At 43.2% G+C, this 18273-nt stretch overlaps 1 protein-coding gene across 1 annotated transcript in view; it reads right to left on the minus strand.

Moving 5' to 3' along the window:
• Window positions 1-18273, minus strand: part of LOC126417133 (dipeptidyl aminopeptidase-like protein 6) — a gene marked incomplete at its 5' end in the record, with an annotated part of 447744 nt that overhangs the window by 84135 nt on the left and 345336 nt on the right. Inside the window, one exon of the mRNA XM_050085030.1 lies at window positions 7882-8111. Coding sequence (XP_049940987.1) covers window positions 7882-8111 — 230 coding nt within the window. The remainder of the gene's footprint in view (window positions 1-7881; window positions 8112-18273) is intronic.

The raw sequence follows: 18273 nt of genomic DNA on the forward strand, positions 1-18273 counted from the left end.
TAGCAGTTTTAGTAGTATCATTTTCTTTCACCCCCCATGAACCATGGACCTTGCCGTTAATGGGGAGGCTTGCGTGCCTCAGCGATACAGATAGCCGTACCGTAGGTGCAACCACAACGGAGGGATATCTGTCGAGAGGCCAGACAAACGTGTGGTTCCTGAAGAGAGGCAGCAGCCTTTTCAGTAGTTGCAAGGGCAACAGTCTGGATGATTGACTGACCTGGCCTTGCAACATTAACCAAAACGGCCTTTCTGTGCTGGTACTGCGAACGGCTGAAAGCAGGGGGAAACTACGGCCGTAATTTTTCCCGAGGGCATGCAGCTTTACTGTATGGATAAATGATGATGGCGTCCTCTTGGGTAAAATATTACGGAGGTAAAATAGTCCCCCATTCGGATCTCCGGGCGGGGACTACTCAAGAGGATGTCGTTATCAGGAGAAAGAAAACTGGCGTTCTACGGATCGGAGCGTGGAATGTCAGATCCCTTAATCAGGCAGGTAGGTTACAAAATTTAAAAGGGGAAATGGAGAGGTTAAAGTTAGATAAAGTGGGAATTAGTGAAGTTCGGTGGCAGGAGGAACAAGACTCCTGGTCAGATGACTACAGGGTTATAAACACCAAATCAAATAGGGGTAATGCAGGAGTAGGTTTAATAATGAATAGGAAAATAGGAATGCTGGTAAGCTATTACAAACAGCATAGTGAACGCATTATTGTGGCCAAGATAGATACGAAGCCCACACCTACCACAGTAGTACAAGTTTATATGCCAACTAGCTCTGCAGATGATGAAGAAATTGAAGAAATGTATGATGAAATAAAAGAAATTATTCAGATAGTGAAGGGAGACGAAAATTTAATAGTCGTGGGTGACTGGAATTCGAGTGTAGGAAAAGGGAGAGAAGGAAACGTAGTAGTTGAATATGGATTGGGGCTGAGAAATGAAAGAGAAAGCCGCCTGGTAGCATTTTGCACAGAGCACAACATAATCATAGCTAACACTTGGTTTAAGAATCATGATAGAAGGTTGTATACATGGAAGAACCCTGGAGATACTAAAAGGTATCACATAGATTATATAATGGTAAGACAGAGATTTAGGAACCAGATTTTAAATTGTAAGACATTTCCAGGGGCAGATGTGGACTCTGACCACAATTTAAGGAGATGAGACCTGGATAAACTGAAAGAACCAGAGGTTGTACAGAGTTTCAGGGAGAGCATAAGGGAACAATTGACAGGAATGGGGGAAAGAAATACAGTAGAAGAAGAATGGGTAGCTTTGAGGGATGAAGTAGTGAAGGCAGCAGAGGATCAAGTAGGTAAAAGGACGAGGGCTAGTAGAAATCCTTGGGTAACAGAAGAAATATTGAATTTAATTGATGAAAGGAGAAAATATAAAAATGTAGTAAATGAAGCAGGCAAAAAGCAATACAAACGTCTCAAAAATGATATCGACAGGAAGTGCAAAATGGCTAAGCAGGGATGGCTAGAGGACAAACATAAGGATGTAGAGGCTTATCTCACTAGGGGTAAGATAGATACTGCCTACAGGAAAATTAAAGAGACCTTTGGAGATAAGAGAACCACTTGTATGAATATCAAGAGCTCACATGGAAACCCAGTTCTAAGCAAAGAAGGGAAAGCAGAAAGGTGGAAGGAGTATATAGAGGGTCTACATAAGGGCGATGTACTTGAGGACAATATTATGGAAATGGAAGAGGATGTAAATGAAGATGAAATGGGAAATACGATACTGCGTGAAGAGTTTGACAGAGCACTGAAAGACCTGAGTCGAAACAAGGCCCTGGGAGTAGACAACATTCCATTGGAACTACTGACGGCGTTGGGAGAGCCAGGCCTGACAAAACTCTACCATCTGGTGAGCAAAAAGTATGACACAGGCGAAATACCCTCAGACTTCAAGAAGAATATAATAATTCCAATCCCAAAGAAAGCAGGTGTTGACAGATGTGAAAGTTACCGAACAATCAGTTTAATAAGCCACAGCTGCAAAATACTAACACGAATTCTTTACAGACGAATGGAAAAACTAGTAGAAGCCGACCTCGGGGAAGATCAGTTTGGATTCCGTAGAGACACTGGAACACGTGAGGAAATACTGACCTTACGACTTATTTTAGAAGAAAGATTAAGGAAAGGCAAACCTACGTTTCTAGCATTTGTAGACTTAGAGAAAGCGTTTGACAATGTTGACTGGAATACTCTCTTTCAAATTCTAAAGGTGGCAGGGGTAAAATACAGGGAGCGAAAGGCTATTGACAATTTGTACAGAAACCAGATGGCAGTTATAATAGTCGAGGGACATGAAAGTGAAGCAGTGGTTGGGAAGGGAGTAAGACAGGGTTGTAGCCTCTCCCCGATGTTTTTCAATCTGTATATTGAGCAAGCAGTAAAGGAAACAAAAGAAAAATTCGGAGTAGGTATTAAAATCCATGGAGAAGAAATAAAAACTTTGAGGTTCGCCGATGACATTGTAATTCTGTCAGACACAGCAAAGGGCTTGGAAGAGCAGTTGAACGGAATGGACAGTGTCTTGAAAGGAGGATATAAGATGAACATCAACAAAAGCAAAACGAGGATAATGGAACACAGTCGAATTAAGTCGGGTGATGCTGAGGGAATTAGATTAGGAAATGAGACACTTACAGTAGTAAAGGAGTTTTGCTATTTGGGGAGCAAAATAACTGATGATGGTCGAAGTAGAGGGGATATAAAATGTAGACTGGCAATGGCAAGGAAAGCGTTTCTGAAGAAGAGAAATTTGTTAACATCGAGTATAGATTTAAGTGTCAGGAAGTCATTTCTGAAAGTATTTGTATGGAGTGTAGCCATGTATGGAAGTGAAACATGGACGATAACTAGTTTGGACGAGAAGAGAATAGAAGCTTTCGAAATGTGGTGCTACAGAAGAATGCTGAAGATTAGATGGGTAGATCACATTACTAATGAGGAAGTATTGAATAGGATTGGGGAGAAGAGAAGTTTGTGGCACAACTTGACCAGAAGAAGGGATCGGTTGGTAGGACATGTTCTGAGGCATCAAGGGATCACCAATTTAGTATTGGAGGGCAGCGAGGAGGGTAAAAATCGTAGAGGGAGACCAAGAGATGAATACACTAAGCAGATTCAGAAGGATGTAGGTTGCAGTAGGTATAGGGAGATGAAGAGGCTTGCACAGGATAGAGTAGCATGGAGAGCTGCATCAAACCAGTCTCAGGACTGAAGACCACAACAACAACATTTTCTTTCAGGTTATTTGATGTGTAGGAAATAAGTGTGTATTTCATTTGGTTTTCCTTAACGATCAGTACCGAATACTTTACTGTATTAATGAGTAGAATGGATTGGTCGTAGATGATGATGTGGAAATCTGGTAGACGGAAACGCCGAGTGATGCGGGTAAAGATAATAGGTTGCCTTATCTGTGGATTTACTTGAAGTTTGTATGAATTATGCCACTCGTCCTGGAGAGATTCGTCGACGAGGTGGAGGATGTGGTGAGAAGATAGGTAGGCAGAGTCGTTTGCATATTGCTGTAGGTAAGGAGGGAGGGGGAATGGGGTGGAGCGAAAGTTTAGGCATGCCTGTGTGCACAGGTTGTAAAGGACGAGAGGCAGAACGGAGGCTTAAGGCCCACCAGTAGTACAATGATAGATTCAAGAGCAAATGCGGCTGATTGTGAACTATGCGTGATGCTGTTGGAGAAAAGACGCAATAAGGAGGACATAGTTTATTGGTTGTGCATAGGTTTGTCGTTTGAAGAGCGTTACAGAACGTCTCTTTTAGAAAAAAGATTTTCGGAACTCAAGGGAGACAACCATGCTAGATTTTCCTTTATGTCGTTGATGGGCGATAAGATGGGTAAGGTGAAGAAGTTGTTCATGATGGAGTAGTTGGAACCAGTTGTCTTCACATCTGAATAGCTTACTGTATTGAAGCCCTAATCTCCGTCTATAGTTCTTACTCCCCTCATTTCCGTCAGTTACCGAACAACCTGTTCCTCGACGTCTCAAAGTGTTCTGTCAAACTACTCCTTCTTTTTGTCAAGTTATGCCACCAATATTTTTTATCCTCGGTTCGATAAGTACCTTTTGTTTTTTAGCATTGGGTTTCATGCGCTTCAATTCACTTCAGCTCTGTGCTATATATCATCCACGTTTGACATCCATGTTAAGCTGTACATCTCACAAATGCCAACAGAAAACATTTCTAAGCTTAACTTTATTTTCAATGTTAACATATTTATCCACTTAAAAAAGTTCTTTTGTTATAGCCAATCTACATTTTTAATCATCTTTACTTCTACATCGTCAATTATATTGTTGCGCAAGTAGCAATAGTTTCTACAACAATTCTCATCTCATTTCCTAATCTAATTGCCACAGTATTGGTTATTCTTGACTACATTCCTTTTATTATTATTGAGTTTTGTCTTACTGGCTCTTTTCAAGATGCTGACCTTTCCCAAGTGTTTTGCCCTCTCTGCCAAAATAGCAATGTCACTGGAAATCTAAACGTTTTCACACGTTTGTAGATGTAGCCATTGTCTACTGCAAGTACAGTTTAACCAAAATCCGTTCGTCTGAACACCCAGAATACCTATCCCATACCTCTTACACACTGCCTGAATCGATATTCATCATTCGCAACAATGCCATCTCCCCCCGCCCCTCCTCTCCCTCTCGTCTCCCACAATACACAAAACTCCATCCTCCCAAAGCCTTAATATCCCTATGGCACAGCTTCCACACAACACTTTATTGCTTAAAAAATAGACACACCAAGTAAATGAAGAAATGAAGAAGAGAAAGGAGCGGAAAGTAGGTTGGTGATACTTACACACACAAACACGACAAGAAACACCAAATGGACCGACAGTGTTAATATTCAATCCTGAGTTTTCGTGTGGTAAATCTAAAGCACTTGCCGAACAGCAGTGAAATGTCACTTGTAGTGTGGACAACTAAAGACAAGTGCGAAAACCAGGAAACCAAAAGATCTCGAAACGAATGTGTGACGGTTGAGTGCCTAATATATGAAGAGGACGCGCGTGGTCTGATATATGACGAGTTAAGTGGAAATTCAAATCTTGGCAGGGGAAACAAGTAACTACAAGTAACATTTTATTACTGTAACAATTATGGTGTGAATTGTTTTCAACCACAGAAATAATCGAGTGAATATGCTTTGATATAAAAGGCGAAACGCCTATGGAAAGTAAATAAATATTACAGTGCAGCAAGGAAAAGGCGTTTTAATTTACAAAACAAAAACTTAACATTTTTGTTTTTGCGTTGCGCGAAAAGACATGATACGACCAATTTCCACATGTTCGGTATGGCTGTTGACCAGTTTTGGATCAAAATGGAGCCCAAACTGTTAAGCCGTTCTCAGAGGGTTGGTAAATTCGAACGTGAACATGTTACGATACGGGTCTCTGGCGTAAGTGTATGGAAAACACACATTGTGAAGTCTTTCCAAATGTATAGAGCAATATGTAGCATGTTAGATATTATGGAGCGACCTCTAGTGCAACAATATGCAACAATATGTAAGAACGCCACTACGTCACATGTAGGTTATTTTTCATTTCAATAAAGCAATCACCAAGGTTGCTTGGACATTTCAGTATCCCCACCTACAGTGGGTATCGAAAGTGGTTGCAATCAGAGACCCTGCAAGGTTCTAGCAGGAAAATCACTGTGACCGGGCACAAGAGGCATAAACGGTGAGTCACGTGGGCAACGCCGCTAGTCCTGAAAGAAAGCGGCAGGTGAACAGCCGCAACTTCCCTGTCTTTGGACTGTGTGTTTTCCGCTGTTCGTACACATTCAGTGCGCAGCTGAACGACGACTCTTGCTGCCTTTATCGTTTAGTATTGCATATCGCTAATAGACAGAAAAGATGCAGGAAGAGGGAAGGAAAGAAAATTGGGCTTAACGTCGCGTCGACATCGAGTTTATTAGAGACAGAGCACAAGCTCGGACTGTTTCAAGGATGGGGAAGAAAATCGGCCGCATCGTTTCGAAGGAATCATCCCGGCATTTGCCTGCAGCGATTTAGGGAAATCACAAAAAACCTAAATATGGATGGCCAGACGCGATTTCCAACCGTCGTCCTCGCGAATGCGAGTCCGGTGTCAAAACCACTGCATCATCTCACTCGGTAATATACGGGAATAATTAGGTGTATTTATGGATGCACTACCATTTCAGACAACAATTATACCTGTGGAAGTGTTAAAGAACAGTGCATGCAAAATGTCGAAAGAATAAATGAAATAAATATTGTAACGTGGAGGCTCTACTCGTGTGTTGACAAAGTGAACATTTAGTTTACATCCGTCAAATGTCGAGAACTCTTGTGTGATCGAGCATGTCATATGTTTCCATCAGTTGCCAATGGTGGGCACCGAAGTAGTATTTGAGCATGTCACTATACACGTACCATACGAATGGATCATTTCTGAGCAACAAGCAGCATGTTGAAGAATACACGAGCGTGTTGTTCGATAAATGCCGAATTCCGTTTTGAGGTTGCTTTACAGTGTCCGTGCTACGGCTGGTTGGCGACATGTGATAGAAAAGGTTTCTAGATGCAGCTAGGACTACACCTGTAATGAAACTGCCATTCGACAGATGGAAAATGAGAGAAGTGTATTGGTTAGTGAGTGGTAGTGTCAGACAGAAAGGTACAGTGCGCGCATAATGCCAAGGGCACTAGATGCGCAGTCAGCTGGGGAAGTGAGGGGAGAGTGGCAGTGGTGGGGGGTCGCTCAGAGCACTGTAGGGGAAATGCCAAGTGCCGGAGGGGAAAGTGGCATTCTAGACTAAAGCAGACACTCGCATGTTTGGTAAAGATTAAGTGAGACCCCTCCACACCCACACTTGCTAGGTGACCATTCAAAGAGATCTGTTAACTCTTCTTTGGTCAGTGTCTCAAAGAATTCCACCGAAAATGCAGCAGTTTATTTACGCGTGGTTTGTTAACCATTTGTAACTTCCAGAGAAGAGTCACAAGTGGTGAATTTGGAGTAAAACCTACACATTTCTCTTGTTGCCATGTTAAAATTTGCTTATGTTACCAAAACTCGCCGGTCTTTGTGGCCGTGCGGTTCTAGACGTTTTAGTCTGGAACCGCTCGACCGAGACGGTGGCAGGTTCGAATCCTGCCTAGGGCATGGATGTGTGTGATGTCCTTAGGTTAGTTACGTTTAAGTAGTTCTGAGTTCTAGGGGACTGACGACCTCAGATGTTAAGTCTCAAAGTGCTCCGAGTCATTTGAACCATTTTACCGCCGCGCGGCATTAGCCGAGCGGTCTGAGGCGCTGCAGACATGGACTGTGCGGCTGATCCCGGCAGAGGTTCGAGTCCTCCCTTGGGCGTGGGTGTGTGTGTTTGTCCTTAGGATAATTTAGGTTAAGTAGTGTGTAAGCTTAGGGACTGACGGGCTTAGCAGTTAAGTCTCATAAGATTTCACACACATTTGAACATTTTGAACGATTTTACCAAAACTCAGCGGAGTTTACACAGCCTCACCTCACTAACATGTTGTGCCGATGCAATTGCGAGAAAATTCTGAAACAGTGGTTTATTGGGTTTACGAAGCGAGAAACTGAGGAAATGTAACATCAACTATTTATGAAAAAGCACATCCCCAGTACAAAATAAACTTGTAAAGACTTCAGTTACGTTGTTCCAAAACTCAAGGCATTTTCCGTTCCACCAGACCCAAAAAAATTACTTTCTTCGACAGGAAAACTCTGTAGTTAGGACATATATAGTTTATATGTAGGATGTTGTCACACAAGCTTCCAGGCGTGGCCGCGGGCCGCTGTCAGCCGTGGCTTACTCACACGAGCTTCTGGGCGTGGTCCCAAGCGAGCAGCCGGGAGACGTCGAAGCGGCCGTGCGTGAGTGGCAGGAGCCTCTTGCGCGGGATGTTGACGAGCACGACGTGCCGGTAGTGGCCCGCCGGGCCGTCCATGACGGGCGCCACCGCCACGTAGCTGAGGCCGTCCGGTGCGAACAGCGGCGCGTCCTGCGTGTCCACCCAGCCGCGGCCCTCGCCGCTCACCCGGTGCGTCTGCGCCGCAAACCAACAGACCCGTCACCTCCCCTAAACGAAGGCCACTTGAACAAGCACAAATATCCTGAACCACAGATCATATCCAAAGAATCACCTGTCAACTATGTTAAAAAAAATCTAACATGGAAACATGGTTTCTTTGTTCCCATCCTCAATCAAAGGCGACGATGATTGACTTAGCTCAGACAGTGGTCAAATGAGCTATCGTCAGATTCTAACAGTGGATTCCAGATTCGAATTCCACTCTGCAGCGAACTGTGCACTCTTTTAAAATCTGCTTTCAGATTAAAATCCCGGTACAATTTCTTTCATGGGCAATACCCTTACCGACTTAGCTGTCTAGGCACGAAGAGAGAGCTATTTAGAAAGTTGTTGTTGTTGTGTTCTTCATCTACATCTACATCTACATTTATACTCAGCAAGCTACCAACGGTGTGTGGCGGAGGGCACTTTACGTGCCACTGTCATTACTTCCCTTTCCTGTTCCAGTCGCGTATGGTTCGCGGGAAGAACGACTGCCGGAAAGCCTCCGTGCGCGCTCGAATCTCTCTAATTTTACATTCGTGATCTCCTCGGGAGGTATAAGTAGGGGGAAGCAATATATTCGATACCTCATCCAGAAACGCACCTTCTCGAAACCTGAAAAGCAAGCTACACCGCGATGCAGAGCGCCTCTCTTGCAGAGTCTGCCACTAGAGTTTGCTAAACATCTCCGTAACGCTATCACGCTTACCAAATAACCCTGTGACGAAACGCGCCGCTCTTCTTTGGATCTTCTCTATCTCCTCCGTCAACCCGATCTGGTACGGATCCCACACTGATGAGCAATACTCAAGTATAGGTCGAAAGAGTGTTTTGTAAGCCACCTCCTTTGTTGATGGACTACATTTTCTAAGGACTCTCCCAATGAATCTCAACCTGGCACCCGACTTACCAACAATTAATTTTATGCGATCATTCCACTTCAAATCGTTCCGCACGCATACACCCAGATATTTTACAGAAGTAACTGCTACCAGTGTTTGTTCCGCTATCATACAATCATACAATAAAGGATCCTTCTTTCTATGTATTCGCAATACATCACATTTGTCTATGTTAAGGGTCAGTTGCCACTCCCTGCACCAAGTGCCTATCCGCTGCAGATATTCCTGCATTTCGCTGCAATTTTCTAATGCTACAACGTCTCTGTATACTACAGCATCATCCGCAAAACGCTGCAAGGAACATCCGGCACTATCTACTAGGTCATTTATATATATATTGTAAAAAGCAATGTTCCCATATCACTCCCCTTTGTCACGCCAGAGGTTACTTTAACGTCTGTAGACGTGTCTCCATTGAGAACAACATGCTCTGTTCTGTTGCTAAAAACTTTTCGCCGGCCGGAGTGGCCGAGCGGTTCTAGACGCTACAGTCTGGAGCCGCGCGACCGCTACGGTCGCAGGTTTGAATCCTGCCTCGGGCGTGGATGTGTGTGATGTCCTTACGTTAGTTAGGTTTAAGTAGTTCTAGGGGACTGATGACCTTAGAAGTTGAGTCCCATAGTGCTCAGAGCCATTTTTGTAAAAACTCTTCAATACAGCCACACAGCTGGTCCGATATTCCGTAGGCTCTTACTTTGTTTATCAGGCGACAGTGCGGAACTGTATTGAACGCCATCCGGAAGTCAAGAAAAATGGCATCTACCTGGGAGCCTCTATCTAATATTTTCTCAGTCTCATGAACAAATAAAGCGAGTTGGGTCTCACACGATCGCTGTTTCCGGAATCTATGTTGATTCCTACAGAGTAGATTCTGGGTTTCCAGAAATGACATGATACGCGAGCAAAAAACATGTTCTAAAATTCTACAACAGATCGATGTCGGAGATATAGGCCTATAGTTTTGCACATCTGCTCGACGACCCTTCTTGAAGACTGGGGCTACCTGTGCTCTTTTCCAATCATTTGGAACCTTCCGTTCCTCTAGAGACTTGCGGTACACGGCTGTTAGTAGGGGGACAAGTTGTTTCGCGTACTCTGTGTAGAATCGAATTGGTATCCCGTCAGGTCCAGGAAGGAAATCACCTGTGTCCTTTTATAAGGAATCATCCTCTGTCGAATTTAAACGGTTGAGGGAAATAGCGAGACTGGTTTGATGCAGCTCTCCATGCTACTCTATCCTGCGCAAGCTTCTTCATCTCCCAGTACCTACTGCAACCTACATCCCTCTGAATCTGTTTAGTGTATTCATCCCTTGGTCTCCCTCTACGATTTTTACCCTCCTCGCTGCCCTCCAATACTAAACTGGTGATCCCTTGATGCCTCAGAACATGTCCTGCCAACCGATCCCTTCTTCTAGTCAAGTTGTGCCACAAACTCCTCTTCTCCCCAATTCTATTCAACACCTCCTCATTAGTTATGTGATCTACCCATCTAATCTTCAGCATTCTTCTGTAGCACCACATTTCGAAAGCTTCAATTCTCTTATCGTCCAAACTATTTATCGTCCATATTTATTGTTAAGAGTCAGAATTTGGTGACGATATACATCAACCTGTCTCGTCCACATCCTCTTTTTCTACATAGTCCCCATCACGTTCTATGGCCGTACGCCATCGTTGGGGAAGAGCATGTATTTCCTGCTTGTAAATGTTCTTGTCCTGTAGGCGTAGCCACTTCATGACTTTGACACCCTCGTCATCTTCAAACTGTAGAGCCAATTGTCGAATGGTGATGCACCGGTCGGCACGAATAATGGTATCCGCACGATTCAGCATGTCTGGAGCAGTGGCTGTGACAGGACGTCCCGAGCGTGGCTAATCACCCATCTCTGATTCAGCTTTTCCTGAGGCTCTAACTTTCTTTATCCATCGCCCCAATGCACTTCCATCAACTGCAGCATCGCTGTAAATTGCGCAAAACCGTTTATGGATGTTCATCGCAGTTTTTTTCTGCACAAAAGAATCCAAAAACAGCACACTGCTTATCACGTGAGTCGTATGTTCACACTATTTTGACACTGTACTACGGCTCGGCCATCTGCCGGAACCGTTCGAAACTTCACCGGTACGCAGAACAAACATCAAATGTGAAGCACCAACAAGGACATTTGTCTGTCTTTTAGTGGCATTTTAAAAATAATTTGGGGAATTACTTATTGAATGACGCTCGTAGAACGAAACAATAAGTAACCATCTACATCAAAGATATTTAATTTCATTAGCGGTTTTGGTCACTTAGTGCCTTCTTCAGAAGCATACCTATCGCATTATTTGGGTGTGTCAACAATAAGATGCATACAACAAAATTCCATGGTCATGTGGTTCATGAATGGCATTTTGCTGTATGCATCTTATTTTCACCCTGGCAAATAATGCGATAGGTACAACCTCCCGAAGGAGGGCGCTAAGTGCCCGAAACATGTAAAGAAACTAAATATCTTTTGTGCAACTGGTTGCTTATTGTTTCGTTATAAATTTAAGAGCAAAGAGATTGAACTGAAATTAACCATTTGAAGTCTTGTTGTTGTTGTTGTTGTTGTTGTTGTCTTCAGCCCTGAGACTGGTTTGATGCAGCTCTCCATGCTACTCTATCCTGCGCAAGCTCCTTCATCTCCCAGTACCTACTGCAACCTACATCCTTCTGAATCTGCTTGGTGTATTCATCTCTTAGTCTCCCTCTACGATTTTTACCTTCCACGCTGCCCTCCAATACTCTGTCGAATTTAAACGGTTGAGGGAAATAGCGAGACTGGTTTGATGCAGCTCTCCATGCTACTCTATCCTGCGCAAGCTTCTTCATCTCCCAGTACCTACTGCAACCTACATCCCTCTGAATCTGTTTAGTGTATTCATCCCTTGGTCTCCCTCTACGATTTTTACCCTCCTCGCTGCCCTCCAATACTAAATTGGTGATCCCTTGATGCCTCACAACATGTCCTACCAACCGATCCCTTCTTGTAGTGAAGTTGTGCCACAAACTTCTCTTCTCGCCAATCCTATTCAACACCATCTCATTAGTTATGTGATCTACCCATCTAATCTTCAGCATTCTTCTGTAGCACCACATTTCGAAAGCTTCTATTCTCTTCCTGTCTAAACTATTTATCGTCCATGTTTCACTTCCATACATGGTTATACTCCATACAAATACTTTCAGAAACGACTTCCTGACACTTAAATATATACTCGATGTTAACAAATTTCTCTTCTTCAGAAACGCTTTCCTTGCCATTGCCAGCCTACATTTTATATCCTCTCTGTTTCGACCATCATCAGTTACTTTGTTCCCCAAATAGCAAAACTCTTTTACTACTTTAAGTGTCTCATTTCCTAATCTAATTCCCTCGGCATCACCCGCCTTCATTTGACTACATTCCATTGTCCTCGTTTTGTTTTTGTTGTTCTTCTTATATCCTCCTTTCAAGACACGGTCCATTCCGTTCAAGTGCTCTTCCAAGTCCTTTGCTGTCTCTGATAGAATCACAATGTCATCGGCGAACCTCAAAGTTTTTATTTATTCTCCATGGATTTTAATACCTACTCCAAACTTTTTTTTTGTTTCCCTCACCGCCTGCTCAATATACAGATTGAATAACATCGGGGAGAGGCTAAACCCTGTCTCACTCCCTTCCCAACCACTGCTTCCCTTTCATATCTCTCGAGTCTTATCACTGCCATCTGGTTTCTGTACAAATTGTAAATAGCCTTTCGCTCCCTGTATTTTACCACTGCCACCTTCAGAATTTGAAAGTGAATATTCCAGTCAACATTGTCAAAAGCTTTCTCTGAGTCTACACATGCTAGAAACGTAAGTTTGCCTTTCCTTAATCTAGCTTCTAAGATAAGCCGTAGGGTCAGTATTGCCTCACGTGTTCCAATATTTCTACGGAATCCAAACTGATCTTCCCCAAGGTCGGCTTCTACTAGTTTTTCCTTTCGTCTGTAAAGAATTCGCGTTAGTATTTTGCAGCCGTGACTTATTAAACCGATAGTTCGGTAATTTTCACATCTGTCAACACCCGCTTTCTTTGAGATCGGAATTATTGGTTCAAATGGCTTTGAGCACTATGGGACTTAACTGCTGTGGTTATCAGTCCCCTAGATCTCAGAACTACTTAAATCTAACTAATCAAAGGACAGCACACACACCCATGCCCGAAGAAGGATTCGAACCTGCGACCGTAGCAGTCTCGCGGTTCCAGACTGTAGCGCCTTGAACCCCTCGGAGACATCGGCCGCTGATTGGAATTATTATATTCTTCCTGAAGTCTGAGGGTATTTCGCCTGTCTCATACATCTTGCTCACCAGATGGTAGAGTTTTGTCATGAGTGGCTCTCCCAACGCCGTCGGCAGTTCTAATGGAATGTTGTCTACTCCCAGGGCCTTGTTTCGACTCAGGTCTTTCAGCGCTCTGTCCAACTCTTCACGCAGTATCATATCTCCCACTTCATCTTCATCTACATCCTCTTCGATTTCCATAATATTGTCCTCAAGTACATCGCCCTTGTATAGACCCTCTATATACTCCTTCCACCTTTCTGCTTTCCCTTCTTTGCTTACAACTGGGTTTCCATCTGAGCTCTTGATATTCGTAAAAGTGGTTCTCTTTTCTCCAAAGGTCTCTTTAATTTTCCTGTAGGCAGTATCTATCTTACCCCTAGTGAGATAAGCCTCTACATCCTTACATTTATCCTCTATCCATCCCCGCTTAGCCATTTTGCACTTCCTGTCAATCTCATTTTTGAGACGTTTGTATTCCTTATATTTTCTCCTTTCATCAAATAAATTCAATATTTCTTCTGTTACCCAAGGGTTTCTACTAGCCCTCGTCTTTTTACCTATTTGATCCTCTGCTGCCTTCACTACTTCATCCCTCTAAGCTACCCATTCTTCTTCTACTGTATTTCTTTCCCCCATTCCTGCCATGTCTTCCCTTATGCTCTCCCTGAAACTCTTTACAACCTCTGGTTAGTCAGTTTATCCAGGTCCCATCTCCTTAAATTCCCGCCTTTTTGCAATTTCTTCAGTTTTTATCTACAGTTCATAACCAATAGATTGTGGTCAGAGTCCACATCTGCCCCTGGAAATGTCTTACAATTTAAAACCTGGTTCCTAAATCTCTGTCTTACCATTATATAATATATCTGAAATCTGTCAGTATCTCCAGGCTTCTTCCATGTATAAAGCCTTCTTTTATGATTCTTGAACCAAGTGTTAGCTACGATTAAGTTGTGCTGTCTGCAAAATTCTACCAGGCGGCTTTCTCTTTCATTTCTTAGCCCCAATCCATATTCACCTACTACATTTTCTTCTCTCCCTTTTCCTACTACCGAATTCCAGTCACCCATGACTATTAAATTTTCGTCTCCCTTCACTATCTGAATAATTTCTTTTATTTTATCGTACATTTCTTCAATTTGTTCGTCATCTGCAGAGCTAGTTGGCATATAAACTTGCACTGCTGTAGTAGGTGTGGGCTTCGTGCCTATCCTGGCCACAATAATGCGTTCACTATGCTGTTTGTAGTAGCTTACCCCCATTCCTATTTTCCTATTCATTATTAAACCTACTCCTGCATTACCCCTATTTGACTTTGTAATTATAACCCAGTAGTCACCTGACCAGAAGTCTTGTTCCTCCTGCCACCGAACTTCACTAATTCCCACTATATCTAACTTTAACCTCTCCATTTCCCTTTTTAAATTTTCTAACCTACCTGCCCGATTAAGGGATCTGACATTCCACGCTCCGATCCGTAGAACGCCAGTTTTCTTTCTCCTGATAACGACATCCTCTTGAGTAGTCCCCGCCCGGAGATCCGAATGGGGGACTATTTTACCTCCGGAATATTTTACCCAAGAGGACGCCATCATCATTTAACCAAACAGTAAAGCTGCATGCCCTCGGGAAAAATTACGGCTGTAGTTTCCCCTTGCTTTCAACCGTTCGCAGTACCAGCACAGCAAGGCCGTTTTGGTTAGTGTTACAAGGCCAGATCAGTGTCATCCAGACTGTTGCCCCTGCAACTACTGGAAAGGCTGCTACCCCTCCTCAGGAACCACGCGTTTGTCTGGCCTCTCAACAGATACCCCTCCGTTGTGGTTGCGCCTACGGTACGGCTATCTGTATCGCTGAGGCACGCAAGCCTCCCCACCAACAACAAGGTCCATGGTTCATGGTGGGTCTTAGCGGAAGTCTTAGCGGAAGTCTTAGCGGTAAATAAAGCAAAAAGCGCAAATTCTGCACCAGTGCAAGCTACTTAATACACGTTGGCGCGACTCCGCTACTTATGCAATGGTCTGATGACGTCACGAAACGACAATTTTGTGAGAACATTTCAGCAGATCGGCTTACTAAGATTTTTTAAAGTCGAAACTGCATTTTGAGTCTACCTAGCTTCCGATTATGTCTCCAGCAACAGCAGACGGAACTAAAATCAGAGAAGTATGCCTTGGACAACGTTCTACATCTACATCTACATGGTTACTCTGCAGTTCACACTTAAATGCCTGGCAGAGGGTTCATAGAACGATTTTCACACCACTTCTCTACCATTCCACTCTCGAATGGCTCGTGGGAAAAAGTAACACCTAAATCTTTCCGTTAGTGCTCTGATTTCTCTTATTTTAATATGATGATCATTTCTCCCTACGTAGGTGGGGGTCAACGAAATATTTCCGCATTCGGAAGAGAAAGTTGGTGATTGAAATTTCGTAAATAGATCTCGCCGCAAAGAAAACCGCTTTTGTTTCAATGACTGCCACCCCAATTCACGTATCATATCAGTGACACTCACCCCTATTGCGCGATAACACGAAACGAGCTGCCCTTCTTTGCACTTTTTCGATGTCCTCCGTCAGTCCTACCTGGTAAGGATCCCATAACGCGCAGCAATATTCCAGCAGAGGAGGGACAAGTGTAATGTAGGGTGTCTCTTTAGTGGGTTTGTCGCATCTTCTAAGTGTTGCGCCAACAAAGCGCAGTCTTTGTTTCGCCTTCCCCACAATATTATCTATGTGGTCTTTCCAATTTAAGTTGCTCGTAATTGTAGTTCCTACGTATTTAGTCGAATTGACAGCCCCTAGATTTGTGCGATTTATCGCATACCCAAAATTTATCGGATTCCTTTTAGTACCCATGTGGATGACCTCGCACTTTTCTTTGTTTAGTGCCAATTGCCACTTTTCGCACTTCTCTCTAGGTTATTTTGTAATTGCAATTGGTCGTCTGATGATTTTACTAGACGGTAAATTACAGTGTGATCTGCAAACAATCTAAGGGGATGCTCAGATTATCACCTAGATCATTTATATAAATTAAGAACAGCAGAGGGCCTATGACACTACCTTGCGGAACGCCATATGTCACTTCTGTTCTACTCGATGATTTACCGTCTGTCACTACGAACTGTGACCACACTGAGAGGAAATCACAAAGCCAGTCACACATCTGAGACGATTCTCCATATGCAAGCAATTTGATTAATAGTCGCTTGTGTGGAACGGTATCAAAAGCCTTCTGGAAATCTAGGAATATGGAATCGATCTGAGATCCCTTGTCGACGGCACTAATTACTTCATGGGAAAAAAGAGCTAGATGTGTTGCACAAGAACGATATTTTCTAAATCCGTGTTGGTTATGTATCAATAAGTCATTTTCTTTAAGGTGATTCATAATGTTCGAGTACAGTACATGCTCCAAAATCCTACAGCAAATTGAAGTCAGTGACATGGGTCTGTAATTCAATGGGTTACGCCTATTTCCCTCCTTGAATATTGGCTGTACTACTTTCCAGTCTTTAGAAACAGACCTTTCGTCAAGTGAGCGGTTGTATATGATTGCTTAGAAAGGCGCTGTTGTGTATGCATACTCTGAAAGGAACCTGATTGGTATACCATCTGGGTCAGAAGACTTGCCTTTATTAAGTGATTTGAGTTGCTTCGAAACACCTAAAATATCTACTTTTATGTCACTCATGCTAAAAGCTGCTATGGTGTAGAATTCTGAATATTTATTTCGTCTTCTTTCGTGAAGGAATTACGGAAAACTGTATTTAGTAACTCCGCTTTATTGGCACCACCATCGGTAACATTTCCATCGCTATCGTGCAGTGACAGTATTGACTGTTTTTTGCCACTGGTGTACTTTACATATGACCAGAATCTCTTTGGGTGTTCTACCATATGTTGAAACAATATTTCATTGTGGAAACGATTAAAAGTATTTCGCATTGATGTCCGCACAAAATTTCGAGCTTCCGTGAAACTTAGCCAGTCTTGGGGATTTTGCATTCTTCTGAATTTCTTCGCAACCATTTACAGTTCGTGTGGTCTCATGAACTAACTGTTCAAAGTAATTCTCAGAGAAAGCATTTATTACAATTTCGGAAGATGTCTACCACCGGCTTTGAACATGTATTTTTGACAACAGATCGAGGGTAGATTGAAATCACCAATTATAACTGTATGAGTTGGCTAATTATTTGTAATGAGATTCAAGTTTTCTTTGAGCCGTTCAGCTATTATACCATCTGAGTCGGGGGGGAGGGGGGGGCGGTAGAAGGAGACAATTTTTATTTTAGTGCGGCTGTTGAGTATAACGTATACCCATAGTAATTGGCAGGAACCATCTACACTACTGGCCATTAAAATTGCTACACCAAGAAGATGACGTGCTACAGACGCGAAATTTAACCGACAGGAAGAAGATGCTGTGATATGCAAATGATTAGATTTTCAGAGCATTCACACAAGGTTGGCCCCGATGGTGACACCTACAACGTACTGCCATGAGGAAAGTTTCCAACCGATTTCTCATACACAAACAACAGTTGACAGGCGTTGCCTGGTGAAACGTTGTTGTGATGCCTCGTGTAAGGAGAATAAATGCGTTCCATCACGTTTCCGACTTTGATAAAGGTCGGAGTGTAGCCTATCGCGATTGCGGTTTATCGTATCTCGACATTGCTGCTCGCTTTGGTCGAGATCGAATGACTGTTAGCAGTATATGGAATCGGTGGGTTCAGAAGGGTAATACGGAACGCCGTGCTGGATCCCAATGGCCTCGTATCACTATCAGTCGAGATGACAGCCATCTTATCAGCATGGCTGTAACGGATCGTGCAGCCACGTCTCGATCCCTGAGTCAACAGATGGGGACGTTTGCAAGACAAC

The sequence above is a fragment of the Schistocerca serialis genome, chromosome 8 (genome assembly GCF_023864345.2).
Source record: "Schistocerca serialis cubense isolate TAMUIC-IGC-003099 chromosome 8, iqSchSeri2.2, whole genome shotgun sequence".
In the NCBI taxonomy this organism is placed as follows: domain Eukaryota; kingdom Metazoa; phylum Arthropoda; class Insecta; order Orthoptera; family Acrididae; genus Schistocerca; species Schistocerca serialis.